The sequence below is a fragment of the Melozone crissalis genome, unplaced genomic scaffold (assembly GCF_028551555.1).
Source record: "Melozone crissalis strain CALT ecotype California unplaced genomic scaffold, PUWL_Pcris_2 ptg000088l_1, whole genome shotgun sequence".
NCBI classification, from domain to species: domain Eukaryota; kingdom Metazoa; phylum Chordata; class Aves; order Passeriformes; family Passerellidae; genus Melozone; species Melozone crissalis.
Genome location: NW_026535865.1, coordinates 1,730,100 through 1,748,563, shown reverse-complemented (window position 1 = coordinate 1,748,563; position 18,464 = coordinate 1,730,100). Strand labels below are relative to the sequence as shown.

Below are 18,464 nucleotides of genomic sequence, written 5' to 3'. Positions count from 1 at the left end.
GGGAACTATGCAGGGAGCGCGGGGCGGGCGGGCGGAACAGCGGCGGGAGACGGAGCGGCGGCGGCGGCCCCGGCGGCGGCAGCACCAGCAGCAGCAGCGTTAGGGCCCGGCCCGGCGCGGGGCGGGGCCGCGGGGCGGGCCGGGGCGCACGCGCCGCCCGGTGCGGGGCGATCGCGCCGCTTCGCTACATTGTATCCGCCGGCGGCGGAGAACAATAGGCGCCGCCGCCGCCCCCGGGCCTGGGCGCCGCGGCCGCCCCCGCCCCCGCCGCGACCCCCGACACCCTTCATGCGCTTCCCCTGCCCCGGGCGCGCCGGGCCTGGAACAGGTAAAAAACAAAATAAAACAAAATGTAGGAATAATAAAATAATAACCACGCCAAGCCGGCCGCGCCGCCCCGGGGCTGCGCGGAGCGGGGGTCCCGGCGCAGCGGGCGCGGGGTGCCGGAGCTGCGGGTGCCGGTGCGGCGGGGCTCGGAGCGCTCGGGGTGCGGGCGCGGAGCGGGACGGGACGGGCTCGGCGCTATTGTCCCCTCGGCAAAGTTTGCCGGGGCCGGGGAAAGGGGGGCGGCAGCGGCGGGGCGGGCTCGGGGGGCGTGCGGGCCGCGGGGAGGGGGTGCGCGGTCCCCGCCGGGCAGGGGGGCCCGGAGCTCGGTCCTGCCGCGAACTTCAGCCGAGCACAGCCCGCCGGGGGTCCCGGAGCCCCTTCCCGGCTCGGGAGCCGCGGGACCCAGCGCGGGGGCGGCAGCTTCGGCTTTCCCCCCCGGCAGGGAGGGGAGGCTCGTGGGGGCCGCTTCGCCCTCCTGCGCTGCCCGGTCTGGGCGGGGGCTGCCGGCCGGGACCCCCTCCATACGGCACCGGGGGCAGCAACAACTTGAGCCCCGGCCCGCGGCCGTCCCGGGGCAGTCGCGCCTTTGTCCGGGCCGGGGAGGGACCCCGGGGGCGCGGACACATCTGCGAGGGGGTCCTGGCCCGGCGCCCCGGCCCCGCGGGCTGCTGTGGGGTCAGAAAGTGTGCGTGGAATAAATAAAAATAACCCTCCCAGCCTGGCTTTGGGGCGGCCCAGGGTTTTGTTCACGTTGTCCCCCGGTGCTTCGGGGGTGCAGGGTTTGGGGGGCTGGGATGAAATGTACCCTGCTCCTTCCACGGCTTCTCTCGTGTCCCCCAGCCCCACTTGAGGCACCGGGACAGAAGGTTGGGAAAGTGGCTTTAAAAACACTGACCAGATGCACTGATGACACTTTGAAAAAGGCTTTTCAAAGAAAATGAAAATAAAAAAAAAAAAAAAAGAAAAGAAGAAAATTCCCGGGCTGTTTTTTTTATAGTGGCGAAGGCTTTTTACACGCTGGGCTGATTTCAGGCTTTTTTTATGAAACTTCATTGAAATGTAGTGGCTGAGCCTACAAACACTTTGGATCATGTGGAGTTTTCTTTTTTTTTCTTTTTTTTTCTTCTTTTTTTTTTAACCTTACGATTAATGAGTTAAATTTATTGGCCAGCTGCCCTTTGTAACCATGAATGAGTTCCTAAAAAAAAGGCCAAAAAAAAAAAAAGGAATCTTTTATCTCATCCCAGGCCTCTCTTCCTCCCTCCCAAAGAAATATTTTTCTATCATAGCAAGCTGGCCAAAAAGATCAATCTCCCTTTTGAAAAAAAATAATCTGTAAAATTAGGAAGAATAATATTTACCTATCTTGCAAGGTTGCCTGGAGGGCTTTATTTTTGCAAAAAACACTCCGAAAACAAATTTTTTTTTTTGTTTCCAGCCCCTTTTGGGAGTGGAGAGGTTCAGTTCTCACTGAGCACGGCCTGGCTGGGCATCCCCAAACACAGCCCCTGAAAAAGCAGCTGCAGGTGCTCGACGACCCGAAGGAAAGAGCTGTAACATCAGACTTTTTTTTTTTTTTTTTTTTCTTTTTTCTTTTTTTTTTTTTAAACAAAACTCGGCAAGGACAAGAGAGCCTCCTGCGGGGAGCAAGTGTGGGGGAAGGCGAGGGGGCGAGCTGAGCCAGACAAGCGCCTGAGTGATAACTTGCCTGAACCCTTTGATAAATGAGTTCACTCTTTTTTTTCCCCCCCTTTTTTTTATTTTTTTTTCTCCTTTTCCCCCCCTTCATTCGCCACACGCCAGGAACAGAATTGGCCTGAACGAGTGGAATTGGCAGCAAAAAACTAACATACAAGTGTGTCTGGTCAATAGCAGGCTTGTTCCTGCCGCTGGGTGCTGTGTGAGGACTCCGACTGTGCTCTGGCCCCGCAGTTGGACGCTGCCGACACGCTCGGGGTTTTTCTTTTCTTGCCCCTCCGCTCTGTCTTTTTAAAATATTCATCAATGGGGTGGGTAGTTTGCTGTAGTCATTAAAATCTCTCTCTCCCCTCCCCCTCGCTTTCTGCAGGACTGCCGCTGTTGAGTCTGTGGGAATATGAATCAGCAGCAGCAGAGAATGGCTGCAGTTGGGACAGACAAAGAGCTCAGTGACCTGCTGGACTTCAGTATGGTGAGCGAGCGCGGCCGGGGGGCTGCGCAGCCCCGGGGCTGGGAGCTGCACCGGGGAGGAAATGTGAGCCTGTAAATTGGACATGATGGCTTTCAGATGTGCCGTGTTTGTGTGCGTGCACATGTGCTGCAACTTGTTTATTTTCAAGTTAAAGCAAAGCCTCTGCCCCTCCTCTCCCCCTCTTCCCCTCGAACGTGTGTTGTTCCCTCGCAGGGAAGGCAGAGAGGTTTCTTCTCTGGATGGGAAATTTTGGGGGAATTAACAGAGTTGTGTGTTCTCTGTTTAAATGCTCACTGGGTGACTGTTTCTGCAGCCGTGCAGAGATGTAACTTCAGTAGCTGATTAATCAAGCTTTTTTCCTCTCCCTAGATCCAGACTATTAAACTTTTGCTCCCACAGGTTATTTTGTCACAGTTTGAAATGTGTCCAAGCTCTGCAGCGCGTTATTTTTGCAGGAGTTGGACACTTGTGCTCCCCATGCTCTGCTCTTCTGTATCCTGGAAACCTTGAGCTGCATTTAGGAGCTGTTTATTTTCAAAGAAACAGGACCTAAGAGTTCCCCCTGAAGGGTGTGCACAGCTCGGGGGGAGGAGAAGTCCCTTTAGTCACAGCAGAGCGGGGTTAGTCCCTGGCACATCCCGCTGTGGCACTGCCAGCGCTGCTGCCTCTGCTTGGCAGGTGATGGTGGAGGGCAGAGCTGCTGTTCAAAGGCACATAACTGTCTGTTGGGTTCCTCTGTTGTGTGCTGCACCCTCATGGCTCTCCAAGCCTGTGTCTTGCTGTGGAGATAAGCAAACGTGCTGCAGAGATAGAAACAACAGCTCCAGGAGGGGGAATGGCCGTGAGAGTCACCCCAGCCTGGGTCACCCGGCCCACAGCCCTGCTGGGCTCATGTTCCTGCCCTGTGGGGAGAAGGGACACACAGGGGTGGCAGAGCTGGGCTCACCTGTGGCACCTGGGGGTGTGCTGAGCCTCATCTGCTGCTCTGCATCCGCACACTGAGGTTCAGCCCTGGGAAATAAAGCTTTCTCTACAGCTGGGGGTTGTACCTGTCCTCACAGGGCTCTGGGGGGTGTCTCTCAGCCCCCCAAGAGCAATTCTCCTGCAGGAGAGGCCCAGGGCACCCAGTTTCATACTTCTGCTGGGAGGCTGCTTCTGTTAAATTGCTGGTCATGGGCTTTTCTGGCAGAATGTTTTAAAGTGGTGCAGGGACTGCAGTGATGGCATCCCTGTCAAACCAGGAATCTGTTCAGAGTTTTCTGGGGTTATTTGTCCCTCTCAGAGATCCTGCAGGTTGGCAGGAGCCCTGGAGCTTTCCATCAACTGCACTTTGGGTCAGTAACCCAGAATCTGCTCCCTGATGGGGGCTGCAGCAGCTCCTGCTTCGCTTTTTCTCCTTCTTGGAAAAAAAATCAAATCCCATTCACCATTTAGAGCTTTAAAAAACCCCCAAGACCTTATTTTCCAATTTAACCAGCCATCCTCATTTGCATGCCTAGAGCTGTATTCCCAGGAGGAGTCTTGACCTGGTCCCTCTGTCCACAAATATTTCTGTCCTTGGAGGTGAATCCACGCCAAAAAGGTTAAATTTGGGGTTGGATTCAACGCTCTTCCACTGGTGTAATTCTGGGAAGGACCAGAACTCACCCTGTGCTCTCCAAGGCTGGTGTGGGGGTGCTGGGGGTGCTGCTCACAGCACCAGGGCCTGTGGATGTCATTTGCCAGCAGATGACTCGGAGATGTTCCCTGCAGGATCCCTTGGCCGATGGGCTCCGGCGCAGCCTGGCCTGCAGCCAGCTCTGTTTCACAAACCCTCATCTCCACACACCCTGCTCCTCTCTTTGCATAAAGGGAATATTAACAGCTCTCCTCGAGGATGAGGAGCTGAAATGGAAAAGCTTCCTAGACAGTAGATGGGTCTGTTGAAGAGGTGCTCCATGGTTTGCTGTCTCCGTGTCCTTGGGATGCAGGATTTTTGACCACAAAGCTCGCTCTTTCAAGAGTATTTATATTTTTCTTTGAATAAACAGGAGTGGAGCATTGGTTCAGTAATCCTCTCCAGGAGAGTGGAGGGGAGGGAAAAGTAGAGATACTCAGAGCAGCTGGAAGCATTTGCTTCAGATCAGTATTTTGATTCCTTTTTTCTAGGAAAAATGTGTTCAGCCCCAGCAGTCTGTGGTCCAGCCCTGCAATGTGTTTTGCTGTGCAGGGAGGGAATTTTAAGGCCCTAAGGGGGTGGCATGGCCTGCCATGAGTTCCTGGGGTCAGTAAATGACAGGGTTGTGTGAGATGCTGCAAACTGGACTTGCAGTCCTGAAAGAAGAGACTCATCCCCTCTTTAATAAATAAATCTGTTGGGTAGATATTGAACTCCAAAGCACTTTCCAAAAGCTCTGTGCCACTGTAATTTGCCAAAAAGAGCAAAAATCAAAGGAATCTGCCAGTGAGCAGGAGTCAGAGGAAAGGCCCAGTGATGGTTTGGGGTGTGCATGGCAGCACACGTGCCTCTACCCCCAGATAAATTGCCTTTTCTAATTACCCCAAAGTGCAGGTAATTTGTAAGCTTGCCTTCACCACTGCTCCCTGGCAGCAGGCCCTGATGGGCTGCCAGATCTGGAGAGGAGCTTTCGAGAAAACATCCTGCCTATAGACCCGAGTGGGCAGCTCAGCCTATGGCTTAGGCTGGGCTTTGGTGGCTGCCAGGCTTTGCCAGGCTGTGTATGGGGGAGCTGCCCTTGGCCTCTGCTGTTGGGAGATGCTCAACCACAAGAAATTGAATATGAGGGAAAGGTTCTTCCCTCCAAGGCTGCTGGGCACTGCCCAGGCTCCCCAGGGAATGGTGCCAAGGCTGCCAGAGCTCCAGGAGCGTTTGGACACAGAATCACAGAATTCCAGAATCACTGGGTTGGAAGAGACCTCCAAGATCATAGAGTCCAGCCCAGCCCCAACACCTCGACCAAACCCTGGCACCCAGTGCCACATCCAGGCTCTCAGGGGTGCTCAGGGTGGGATTGTTGGGGTGGCTGTGCAGGGACAGGGGCTGGATCCCTGTGGGTCTCTTCCAGCTCAGGATATTCCAGCATTGTAGGACTTTTCGTGGTTACTGGTTATCCCAGGCAGTGTCTCAGCTGTGCCAGCGCTGGTGTGCAGTGGGAAGGTGGCACACAGGTGTCCTGGCTGGGCTCTGGAGGGCAGGGACAGCCCAGGCAGGGGACAGGGGGGCAGAGCAGCCCTGGGGGTGTTGGTGGCACCGAGTGCCAGCCGAGCTGGGAGCGGGTGCGTGCCAGTGCCAGCCGGGGGCTCTGGCAGGAGCGAGGTGCTGCTAACAGCCATGATTATTAGCAGAGTATTAACCATATGCTGCGGGGAGCTGCCTGGCACAGGGGGTTTCTGGCTCTCTGCAGGGTGGGCAGGGGCTTGAGCAGTCACACAGGACCTGCTGCTCTCGCCGCACCGCGGCTCCAGCCCCGCATCCGGGGGTGGGAACCCAAGTGTTGGCAGCAGGCAGGGCTGGAGCAGCTCCTGCTGCTCTGCTGGAGGATGCTGAGGCCGTGCCCTGCTCCAGCCAAGGCCCAGTGCCTGCATTTCCATGGTAAAACTCAGAGTTCTGTTCAGAGTGAAGCAGCTGTGGAGTTTAAAGTTTGACTACACACACACAGTGGGCATTTGGGACTGGAGGCAGGAAGGTCTGTCTTAAGTGAACATGTATAAAATGTCCTGCTGTATGTATTTTGAGTCAAATTCCCTCTTCTCCCCAAATTAACAGCTGGATGCTTTCCATGCTGCAAAATAGATTTTTGGTTTGGAGTTCAGGCGTGAGGTTGGTTCAGCCTGGAGTTCATCAGGTGGGAGAGGAGAGAGAATGAGCACTGATTTAATTTGAAAAGAAGTGCATTTCTAGATGTGCACAATAAATGACATGCTGCTTGATGTTCCTCGTTTCTGGCAAATTCCCTTTCTTTCTTGGGAGTTTGCTGTGTGAACTGTGGGGATCTCTTGGCTATAACCTCCTCAGAGGAGGGTGCAGGTATTTGGATCTTCTCATGCTCTGGATTTGCCTCTTTTACCCAGGGAGAAATTAAGGGAGAGTAAATTCTTTGGAAGGGGTGGAAATTGAGCTAGGAGGGACCGAAGAAGTTGTTGTCAGCTCTCAGGGAGGCTGGAGATAGGGCTTGAAAAACCAAATACAGCAACTTAAGATAGGGGATTTTACATAACCGTTCAAATCTACATTATTCAAATCTAACAAAGGCCAACTAATGACCCAATTACAACTCTTGACAGCTCATGGGTCCCTCAATGCCTGGGTCCCCTGGTAGGTGCCAGCTCCGGTTCATCTCCTCCCTGCCCCCAGTTTATTTTTAAAGCAGCATTTAAAAGCAGAAAGGAAATTTGCAGTGGGTGGATGAACTTTGCCTCTGAGCAACACACGCCAGCGAAGGCACTTCATGTATGACTTGTGCCGGGCTCCTCGGGGCAGCTTCAGCCCACACCACAGTGGAAAAAGAGGCTGGGAGCAAGAAAAAAGCCCAAAACGCCTCCTGTGGTTGGCAAGTGATAGATGTGGAGGGGTAACCTGGGGTTCTCTGCTCCCCATCACCCTTCTTTGACAGCGTGAGGTTGTGCCAGGCCTTGGCATGGAGCTCAGGGCAAGGTTCTGCCCCTCGAGGCTGCTGGGCACTGCCCAGGCTGCCCAGGCAATGGTGCCAAGGCTGCCAGAGCTGCAGGAGCTCCCAGGGCTGCTCAGGGTGGGGGTGTTGGGGTGGCTGTGCAGGGACAGGGGCTGGGATCAATGATCCCTGAGGGTCCCTTCCAGCTCAGGATATTCCAGGATTCTGTCCTTTAGCATCTCTCCTTGCCCTGCTGCAGGAAGGGGTCCATGGCTCCTAAATCCCCTGGGGAGGCAGAGCAGGAAGGTGTTGCATCAGCTCAAAATCTCTCTCCAAGCAGCTGGAGGAGGGGAGGGGTTCCCTGGGCTGTGTGGGGGTGTTTTGGGGGTGCTGGGCATTGCTGTTGTGGGGGTCACTCCTGTTCTGTACAAGCAGAAGGTCCTGGGTGCACAATGGAACGAGGCTGTTCCTTTTCTCCCTTCATGTTTGCTGCCCAAACCTTGAGTTTTTCAGCCTCAGCAAGTGCTGAGCAGAAATGCTCATGAAAAGAGCCAGCAGTGCCGTTTTTGGGGGGGGTTGTTTGTTTGTTTTGGGGTTTGTTTTGTTTTGTTGGTTTTTCTTGTGTGAGTGTGCTTTTTTCTAGTCGGTTCATGGTGCATCCCTTCCCCCCTGCTCACACATGCAGCATTGCCACTTGGCAAGAAGGGAGTTTGATCTCAATCTTCCCCACCTTGAGAAGAGGGAGTGAGAGCACAGGCAGGGTGGGATCAGGCACCTCAGTTCAATTTTCAGCACCATTGGAGATGTTTGCAGAGCCCCCCTCCTGCCCTGCAAGGGGGAGGGGATGCAGGGAAGCCCTGCAGCAGTGCAGAGGAAGGTGAGCTGCAATCTTTGGGGTTTGTTTTTATTTTCTAGCCCAACTTCCTGAGGAAACAAAGCTCATCCGACAGTGGGGCTGCTGGGCCACCCCAAACACCTCAGGAGCCCCTGGGGTGAGCAGCAGCCTCGGGGCACATCTGAGGGGGCCAGGGGGCCCTGTGCAGGCAGGTGAGGGCAGGTGTGTGCAGGCAGCTGGGATGAGCACTAAACACTGTTTACACCTTCATTTAAATCCGTGGATAAAACATCTACACCCTGCACATGCATATATATGATCCCAAATTTGTGCTCTTTATGAATGGCAGTTGGTTCCTTAACTGCTCTCTTTGCATCTTTACCACATTTAACTGTTTTTTGTTGTTTTTTTTTTCTCCTCCCCAGCATTTGTGAAAACAAAGCTGGGCAGACAGTTCTGTACAAAGGAATGTTTCTGACCACAGCCAGACATCAGCTATGTCAGGGCATGAAACGCTGCCTTTCTGTAGGCTCTTGTGCCATTACATTGTTTAATCTTCAAAGCATTAAACTTTTGAGTTATTCAGACATTACAAAGCTAAAAATAATAAAAATTCAAATGACTTGGTGGTGAAAGTATCTTGAGTAGAAAAAGGATATTAAAATGTTAATTCACTAAGTGTTTTCCCACCAGTTGTTTTATTGGCTGGAGCTCCATTTGTGTGCAGGAGAATTAGTTTTCTTTTCTGCTGCACTCAGGTGCATGTAAATTATTAAATAGCAGCCTCTGAAACTCTCCCAACTTTTATTAAAAATATTTATACAGGTTAGGTGACGAGGTGTGTTTTTGAGGAAGCTCCTGGCAGGAGAGGCTCGGTTGTGATAATGAAGCTGCAGTGATAGAGCAAACAAGTCTCCAGAGCGACCAATTCTGTGAAATATATTAATTTTTTAAATCATGAGTAACTGTATTTGCCCTTGGAGCAGCTTCCTCTCCCCAGGCCTGGGGCTGTGTCAGGTCCTGGTGCTCCCAAAGCAGCGGAGTGGGAGCTGCTCCATGAGCTGGGGGCTCATCCATGAGCCAGACCCACAGGCAGCCCTTGTCCTGCCCAGGCACTGCACGTGGCTGGAGGTGTGGGATGGCACCAGGGCTCCTGTGGGAGCTGGGACAGTGAGGGATAAAACAGCTTTGCTGTCATTATCCTGCTGGCTTTTATCAACGGAGTTGGCCTTTCCCCAGGGCTCACCTGTAGCCAGGGTGAGCAGCTTCGGGATGGAATGTTGGTTTGGAGCACGGCAGGGATGCTCCCTGGCTGGTTTCCAGCTGCCCCTGCAGGAGCAGGGGTTGTACACGTGGGGATGTGTGTGGGAGCAGGGCTGTGCCTCCCTCCTGCCCCTCCTGAGCCAAGGAAAGGTTTCTGCATCAATAATGGGCTGCCTTCCCCTCCCCTCCCCCAGTGTGACCCCTTTGTAGAGCACTGTAAAACCAACATACTGAAATCTCTTTTCTCTTCCCTTCTCTCTCATCTCCTTGTTTTTCTAGATGTTTCCCTTGCCAGTGGCTAATGGAAAAAACAGACCCACGACCCTTGCGAGCACTCAGTTTGGAGGATCAGGTACTGTCATCTTGTTTTTCCCCTCATGCCATAATGTTTCTTGCAATAAATTTGTGTTTGGTTCCAGAGACGCCGTCGGGGAGGGGGTTCTGTATTTTGGTGATGTATTTCGCGGGTGGTGCTCTGGATGGTTTCCTTGTTGCTCCATGTGTCTCTGGGTGGGCAAAGCTGCTCTTGCTGAGCTGTCTCCCATTAAGATGTTGCTGTCTGAGCTGGAGGTTGTTGTCCCACTGCTCCAGGAGCCTGGGAGCAGACAGAGCTGCTCTCTAAGCTGCTTAGATGTGTCTGCACTGCCCTGGAAGACTTTTGCTGTTCCCTTTTGAAGATGGGGGGTGGTGGCTCATTCCTGGTGCATTTTGAGGGTCTGCTCCATGCAGCCCCTCCTGCAGCTTGCTGCTGGTGGGTGGGATCTCAGCATTCCCAAAGGGATCTTGCAAAGCCTTCCAGGGTGCCAGGAGGGGAGCAGGGATGCCAACATCCAAGGGCTTTGGGGAGGAGTGGGCTGGAGAAGTGGCTGCAATTGGAGGCTGAAAATTGTGCTGGTTGGTTTGAGGCTGAGACAGTGCTGGGCCAGGGTTTTAATGCCCAGGGAAGCTGCTCTGTGCAGGGCTCACACAGCCCCTGGCACGAGGGAAGTTCAGCTCATCTGCCCTTCTTGCTGAACACTTTGTGGATGGTTAAAACTTGACCTTCCCTGTACAGGGAAACTCCTGGCTGTGCTGTGACACTGGGAGCATCCCAGACTGGGCTGGGGTTTCTGGAGAGCAGCTTTGATGCCCCAGTTGGGCACTGGGGACCTGCAGCAGCAGGGTGGGAGCTCTGCCCTGCCCTGCCCTGCCCTGCCCTGCCCTGCTCCTGCCCTCCTGGAGCAGGCAAATGTGATGCTCTCCAACTGAGCTGTTTAACTGCGTGTCAAGATGGTTTTGAGCAAACACTTTGGCAGGGAGGGAAGCTGTTGAGTGGGTGCTGGAGGAAATTGGAGGGGAGAAAACTCTCGGGTTAGCCCAGATGGAAGCTGATCTCTTCAGCGAGTGTTCCTTGTGTGCCTTCTGCTGTTAAAATAATCCACAAAAGACGTGCTGCACACTGGGGGGAGCAGAGCAGTGCAGGAGCTCCCATTAACCCGTTTCCTGCTCAGAGCCTGCCTTGGCTGCCTGCTCTGTGGTGCTGGCCAGGAGCAGAGCCTGGAGCAGGGCCCTGCAGCACAGCCAGACCCCCTCTAGCCCAAACGACACCAAATCTGGGATTCTCCCCCCACCCTTTCTTTTCTTTCGGGTGAGTGAAAGGTAATGTTGACACCACCCTTCCTCTGGGCTGCTGCTCTCTGGGCCTGACTGGGAGCAGTTCATGAAAACAGAGCACTGATGTTATACAACTGCACTGAGGGACGTTGCACAATCCCTGCTGTCCCAGCCTCGGACACAGCAGAGGCTCCCTCATCCTGCTGTGGGCATCCTGCCTTGGGAATGCAGCTCTGGGCCGGGTGTAGGGAAAGAGCTCTGCTCCAGCAGCACATTTATCCCTTGGTCAGCCATCCTTGGTCTCACCTGGAGTTCAGGGGACAAATCTCATCTAAGTGTCAGCTTTGGGACTCCTTCCTGCTCCTGCACCTTTGGCTGTTTGCTGGTGGGTGAATAACTGCAGTATGACGTCAGTGAGCTGTGCCATGCAGAGGGCTGTGCCCTGCCTGTTAGAAGGATCCAAGGTGCCTAAACAAGGCCCTAGAAAATGGCAAGAGGTTGTTCTCAGAGATTGTTGGGTTGTTGGTTTGGCTTTAATCACAGATGCAATCAGGTACTAGGTAGAACTGCAGATCATGGAAGGCTTTGGGTTGGAAGGGACCTTAATGCTCATCTTTTTCCACCTCCTGCCATGGGCAGGGACACCTTCCACTAAACCAGGCTGCGCCAAGCCCCATCCAACCTGGCCTTGGTCATCCCCCAAGGCAGTTCATCCCCAAGACACAGGCAGTCATCCAGCTCAAAATTTGATTTGGAATCATCATTATGATGTGGTCAGAGGGTGGAGAGCAGATGGTCCTTGGATTTGGGGATCTGGAGTTGCAGGGGGAGCAGAGCACCTCACAGCCACACCACAACCTGGACCTGGATGTGATCACCCTAGATCTTGCCGTGCAGGAAGGCCTGGGCTGTTTCTTTAATGTGCCACATGTGTTCCAAGCACTTCTCAGCCAGGGCCTGGACCAGCAGTGAAGGCAGTGCAGCATTTCCCCTCTGCCTGCAAAGAAGAAGCAAACACTGATTTGTCTGAGTCTTAGCTTGATGCTGTGCACCGCAGCACCAGGATCTCTTTATTTGGGCTTGTTGTGGTAACCTCAAGATAACAAACTGATGTTGTCTTGTGTGCCAAGAAATAATGGTGTTTTATCCTTCCCCCAGGATGGGAGCCAGTCCCTGGGTTGGTGTAATTGGGTTAGACATGGGAATTCATGATGTGCCTCTTCCCATCTCAGTGTGGAAATGCTGGGGCAGTGTGCAGCTTTTATTCTTTTTCCCCTCCAAAAGAGCTGTTATCTCCAGGCTCTTTCCTCCCCAGGGAAGTGAGGAGGAAGGAGGGAAGGGAGCAAAGCACTGACTGATCAGTGCTGGCCAAAATGAGATTTTTGCTTCCAAAGCCCAGCTGGTAAATAAAGGAACAGAAGCATTTGAAACAGGCAGTCCCAGTGATAAAATCATCCCAAATCCAAATCCTTTTCTAATTCAACATTTCTTTACCAGAAGTGTTGTTAACCATTGGCTGCCCGGAGCAGGGATGGAATCACCATCCCTGGAAGTGCTCAGAGCAGGTGTTGGTGTGGCACTTGAGGACATGGTGCTGGGCTGACAGTTGCACTTGAACATCCTAAAGATCTTTCCCAACCTTAATTCCATGTTTAATTTCCAACCTTCCAATTCCATGTTTCTAACTGCCCTGGCCAAGCTGCTGGTGGCCCTTTACCAAGGGAACCCTTTTATCTTCCCGAGGCCAAAAAAAATTCAAAGAGTTCATGCAAACCCTCCAGCTTTGAGATCCCTTTGCTTTCCTATTTGCCTCCTGCTTTTATTTTAAGCCCTGCCACTGTTTCCCTCCTTTCTGTCCTCAAATGCTCCGGGGAGGAACTGGTTTCGCTCCCCCGCCGCATGGACAATTCAGCACCTCCGCTTTGCCTTTTCTTGGCAAGGAGAGACCCAACAATTGCCACAAGGATGGAGCTGACGTCACCCAGCCCGTGGCTGCAGCATTTATAGCACATATAGGTCACCGCGGGAAGTTGGTCTTCCTGGGGCTGGCAGTGCAACCAGTGTTTGCCAGCATGGGCTGTTTTCTGCTGGGTGTTTATTTCAGCCCGTGCCTCAAAGGGGTTCACCTTCCACTCCCCAAAGTGTGTTTGTTATTGCAGTAGCAAAACATCTCAAAGCGTGTCCCCCGTCGTATCATAGTTCATAAATGACTAATCTGAGCTGCAGCAAGCTCCCTCCCAGTGCTTCATCGAGCCCTGCCTCGAGCAGGAAACCACTGGGGCTGAATTTCACATGGAAATGACCATTTTAATTGCCATCGAGGCAGTGGGAGTGGCTGGAGGCAGCAGAGTTGTGCTGTGGCCTCGTGGCTGCTGAGTTTTGGGCAGGGTTGGTGCGTGCTGGCTGCACCTTTGCTCCAGCAATGGGGTTTGGGCTCTGCAGAGCAGGGAAATAAACCCAAGGCATGTGGTTGGTTGTGTGTGAGGTAAAACATCTCCTGGAGCAGCACACGAGCAGCACTTCCACCTGTGGGTGGTGTGGGGGGTGTGCAACCATCTCCCTTCCCATTCCAAATGTTGTGGGGTGCCAGGGCTGGGTCCTGATGGGACGGGAGCCATGGGGTCTCTTCTGACAAATTATTCTGCTCTCAGCAAGAAAAACCTCTGTTATTTTTTTTTCTTTTCCTCCCTTTTTAAATAAGCAAATTCAGCATTAATGCCTTTCTCTTCATGCTTTGTGCCAAAGTGGGTTGGGCTCTTTGCTAGGGCTCTCAGGTGGGTTTGGGAGGGAGAGTCCCCTCCTGGCCCATGTTGTGATTCCCACCCCCCAAATTCATTGGGTGCTTCCTTGCTCGTGAGCTGAGGCTCCCTGTGAGGGAATTGCTTTGATCAGGGGAAGTTCATCAAGTCCATTTGAAGCTGGTGGAGCAGGGAGTTTTTCAAAGGCTTACAAGCTGGTGCACGTAACAAATTTTAAGTTATAGTCTGGTGAACAAAGCAAATGGATTCTCCCTGGAGGGAGGCGAGCCCGGATCCCCTTTGAAACTCTCTTTAAACAGAGCACAAACTCAGATACCTGTGGCAACAGCACCGAGAGTCATAAATTCTCTGCAAGCTGGGGTTGTCTCTTTAATTGGTGCTATGGGGGAGCTGTTTGAAGGTTTAATTATTTTGAGTGCGTTGGGAAGCACTGAGTGGGATGGGCAGGGTCTGGTACAGCAGGATGGTGCTGGGCTCTCCTCTGCTCTGGAGCTGGGTGGTTTACAGGGACAGCAGGGCTGGGAAGAGCCAAGCACAGCATTTCTGTCACCGTGCTGTCAGCAGAGAGTCCCAGGCTGCAGAAACCCATTTGCAACTGTTTTCCATAGTGAGGAAAGCAGGAGCTTTTATTAGCAAGGCTGTATCACGTTTTCCTACTAACTGCCTCGAGTTCCCACATGTTTTGCTTATGCTGAAGTGGGAGTGCTGGGCTCCACTTGCTATTTTGATGGATGATGAAAGGCAGACATGAGGTGTGCAATATGGGACTCAATATTTAGAACTGGCACTTCCCCTTCAAGTTTGGGATCCGGGCTGTGTGTTTTTGTGGTGTGCCCGTGCAAACTGTCACCAAACACACCAAACACAAAGCCGCCACAACAGAAAAAGGCAAAGCAGGAAAACTCACTTGCCAGGCTGTTGGTGTGACCATTTGTTTCCAAGTAAATGTTATTGTTTAGCCATTATCAACTGAAATCAAAGGAGAGCTGGGAGTGTTCACCTGGGAAAGAGAAGGATCCAGGGAGAGCTCAGAGCCCCTTTTGGGGCCTGAAGGGGCTCCAGGAGAGCTGCAGAGGGACTGGGGACACAGGGAGTGTGTGGATGGAGGACACAGGGAATGGCTCCCACTGCCAGAGGGCAGGGCTGGATGGGACATTGGCCAGGAATTGTGGAATCCATCCCTGGAATTTCCCAGAGCAGCTGTGGCTGCCCCTGGATCCCTGGCAGTGCCCAAGGCCAGGCTGGGCAGGGCTTGGAGCAGCCTGGGATGATGGAAGGTGAACCTGGCCACAGCAGGTGTTGGAAGGAGAGGAGCTTTAAGGTCACTTCCAACCCAAAAACCATTCTGGGGTTCCATGGAAAATCCTTGCCATGGCCAGGTCCAGCTTGCAAAGCTGTGCAGTCTCATTCCTCCAAGTCCAGTCCCTGCCACCCCCTGCTCTCCACAGCTCTGGAGCCTTTCCATTGCTGCTGCTGGGGTGCAGGAGGATGCTCCAGCCATGGCAGGGACACACCTGTGTGCTGCTAACACAGCCTGGGCACTCTCAGTGAGTTCATCTCCTCTGTGCCAGTCAGGCTTTCTGCTCTGGTGTTGCCTTTGCCCTTGGGAAGCTCCTGCTCTCCTCCCTCTCCCCTTTCTGCTCCCTGTTTTTCCCATGGGCACATCCCATTTACCAGGATATGGAAAGCAAGGTCTGGAGGAAAAGAGTTGGAGGGGCCAAAAGCTGGGGCAGGGAGGGCAGGTCAGCAGGAAACATGTTTGGGGCAACAAATGTCAGGGGGAGGTCTTCACACCTGTGTGCCTCAATCCAGGGTCACACCCCATCTCTGATCCTCCTGTGCACGTTCCTGCTCCCAGGGGCTTCTCCTGAGCCTTTGCAGCGATGTTGAAACAACCTCAGAATGATTTGGGCCCATCTCATTCCATTCCCTTCCATGGCCAGGGGCACCTTCCACAGCCCAGGTTCCTCCAAGCCTTGTCCAGCCTGGCTTGAAATATGAAGGGCTCTCTCTTTCTTGCAATTAATTGCTTCTCCTTGAATTTTATTTCACTCCTGGGAGTGAGGGTGTCGTGTCCTGCCAGAGGACAGCTGGTTTCTAATGGACACATGAGGAGCAAGTGTGGGAAGAGCAGGGACATGGTGGCAGTGCTGTGGGGATGCTCTGGCAGCAGCTGGGGAGAGCCAAATACAACCCAGTCCCTGTCTCAGTGTGTGTTTAACTTGAAGGGTGAAGGGTGCATGTTTTCAAGGGAAGGTTTTGGGGGGTTCTTTTGGGGTTTTTTTATTCATCCCCCACCTGGAGAAGAATCCTCCTGACTGGATTTAAGATCTGTAACTGTGGAAGAGTACAGAGAATGCTGGGTGTGCCAGAGCCAAAGCTGTACTGAGATAAGTGACAGCTTTTGTTTAGAAACTGCCAGTTTGCCACAGACCTTGTTTAAGCACAGCTTTAACTTTGCCAGAATTGCTGAGGCAGTGCAGGGCTCTCTTCCCAGCAGAGCTCTTTCCTCCCATGCATGAGGCAGTTCCAGGCTGTGAGGCTCAGGGGGCTCTGATGGGATCAGTGTAAAAATCTGAGGGGAAGCTGGGCTTGCTGTGCACCCTCTGAAAGAACAGGTACAGCCTCCAGCACTGCCCTGTCTTTAACGAGAGGGCAGTAATTAGTAAGTTCAGTACTGGTGGGCAGTAATTAGTAAGTTCAGCTTTGATATTGGGAAGAAATTCCTCCCTATGAGGGTGGGCCGGCCCTGGCACAGGGTGCCCAGAGCAGCTGGGGCTGCCCCTGGATCCCTGGCAGTGCCCAAGGCCAGGTTGGACAGGGCTTGGAGCAGCCTGGGACAGTGGGAGGTGTCCCTGCCATGGCAGGGGTGGCACTGCATGGGTTTTAAGGTCTCTTCTAATCCAAATCATTCTGGGATTTTGTGAATTCCCTCTTTCACAGGGCTCCCATGTCCATTCTGAGCTCTCAGATGGTCTCTGGGGTCAGGACTCTGGGGTTTGGTGCAGCCCTGCCTGAGCTCACCTCCCATCCTGCCCCAGCCCAGGGCTGCCCGAGCAGCACGTGTTGGCTCAGCCTGCCAGCTCCAGCCCTCCACGCTCATTGTGCCCTTTCCAAAGGGGAGAGATGGCTTTGGAAGGGGCCCAGCAGGTCTGGCAAGTGTTGCTACTGGACCTGGCTGCTGCTAATTTGCAATTCCTCATGCCCTGTGGGGTGCCCTGCTGCAGCACGTGTCCCACGTGTGACCAGCTCCTCAGCCTGGTGCATCTCCATTGTTAATGGTTGTGTGCAGGGACACTCAAACTGCAATTATTAGTAGTATTTTTAATTAGAGACAACAAATGGGTGTCTTCAGGGGGTGGATTTCATGCTAAGTGCTGTTTTGTTAATCTGGAGGGCCTCATCTCTCACCTGGCACCACATTCCCAGTGCACACAGCTGAAGGACACTGTAAATACCTGACTGTTGTCTCTGTTGTCCTGGGGGTCTGGAGAGGATCCTGTTCACTCCTGTGCTCCCTGCTCTAGGTGCAGGATTCACCCAGGGCCATTTCCATCATGGGAAGGGAGGGAGCCCAGGGGGAGCCTGTGGTGGATGTAGGGATAATAGAGCAGTCCCAGGGATGTCACAAAGTTTACCCACATCAAGTGGAAAGGAGCCCCTCTGCTCTGGAGCCAGCCTGGCACAGCTGGGCCTGCTCACCTGGACAGGAGAAGGCTCCAGGGACACCTCAGAGCCCCTTTTGGGGCCTGAAGGGGCTCCAGGAGAGCTGCAGAGGGACTGGGGACAAGGCCTGCAGGGACAGGACACAGGGAATGGCTCCCACTGCCACAGGGCAGGGCTGGGTGGGAGATTGGGAATCAGGAATTGTGGAATCCATCCCTGGAATGGATTTCCCAGAGCAGCTGGGGCTGCCCCTGGATCCCTGGCAGTGCCCAAGGCCAGGCTGGGCAGGGCTGGGAGCACCTGGGACAGTGGGAGGTGTCCCTGCCATGGCAGGGAATGGGAATGAGCTTTAAGGTCCCTTCTAACTCTCATCACTCTATGGTTGTGTCTGCCTGTTGGATTCCATCTGTCTGGGCTGGGATATCCTGCCCTCTTTGAGCACCTCCAACAGCTGGGAGTGCGGGCACTGAATTGCCCACCAGCCCCTGTGTGGCCAGGACCAGGGACCTGGGCAGTGCCAGGACCAGGTGCTGTTGTTTCCCTGGCACATCCCAGGCCCAGCTGGATCCTTGCAGCAGCCTCAGTCTGATCAGCCTGGGAAGGCAGGATGGCAGTGATCCTCTGGGGTCACTGGGGTCCTTCTCCTGAGGGAAGGTAGGAGCGTGGGGGCTGAGCTCTGCTCTGGCACAGGGACAGGAGCCCAGCAAGGGCTGCAGCTGTGCCAGGCCTTGGCATGGAGCTCAGGGCAAGGTTCTGCCCCCCGAGGCTGCTGGGCACTGCCCAGGCTGCCCAGGCAATGGTGCCAAGGCTGCCAGAGCTGCAGGAGCTCCCAGGGGTGCTCAGGGTGGGGGTGTTGGGGTGCCTGTGCAGGGTTGGACTCGATGATCCCTGTGGGTCCCTCCCAGCTCAGAATATTCCAGCATTCTGTGATTTCCAGCCAGTTGTCAGCTCCCACACCCCCAAAGCCCTGGGATGATGAGTTGGCCTCACTGCAGGTGAGGAGGGGTTGCATTTTAGGAAATCTGAGCTCTTTCAGAGCCTGGTGGCTTTCTGTGTGCTTGGACAGTGCCTGGTCCCCTCCCAGCAGAGCCCATCCTGTGCACACCTCAGTGCCCCCTCTGCCAGGAGCTCCCCGAATACCTGGCAAGCTTTGATGAGCACATTAGCTTAAACAAATTGTGTTATACCCACGGAGGGAAGAGGTGCTGCACTCCTTCAGTGGTGACTTAGAGTTTAATTAA

The 18,464-nt window shown here is 53.9% G+C and overlaps 1 protein-coding gene across 8 annotated transcripts in view; it reads left to right on the top strand.

Annotated features, from left to right (window-relative positions):
- Positions 1 to 258: 258 nt before the first annotated feature.
- Positions 259 to 18,464, top strand: part of TCF3 (transcription factor 3) — a 79,759-nt gene continuing 61,553 nt past the window's right edge. For all 8 annotated transcript variants that reach the window (XM_054290916.1, XM_054290915.1, XM_054290910.1 and 5 more), the window contains exons 1-3: positions 259 to 328; positions 2,396 to 2,497; positions 9,485 to 9,557. In XM_054290916.1, the coding sequence (XP_054146891.1) occupies positions 2,423 to 2,497; positions 9,485 to 9,557 (148 nt within the window). In that variant the 5' untranslated portion in view covers positions 259 to 328; positions 2,396 to 2,422. The remainder of the gene's footprint in view (positions 329 to 2,395; positions 2,498 to 9,484; positions 9,558 to 18,464) is intronic.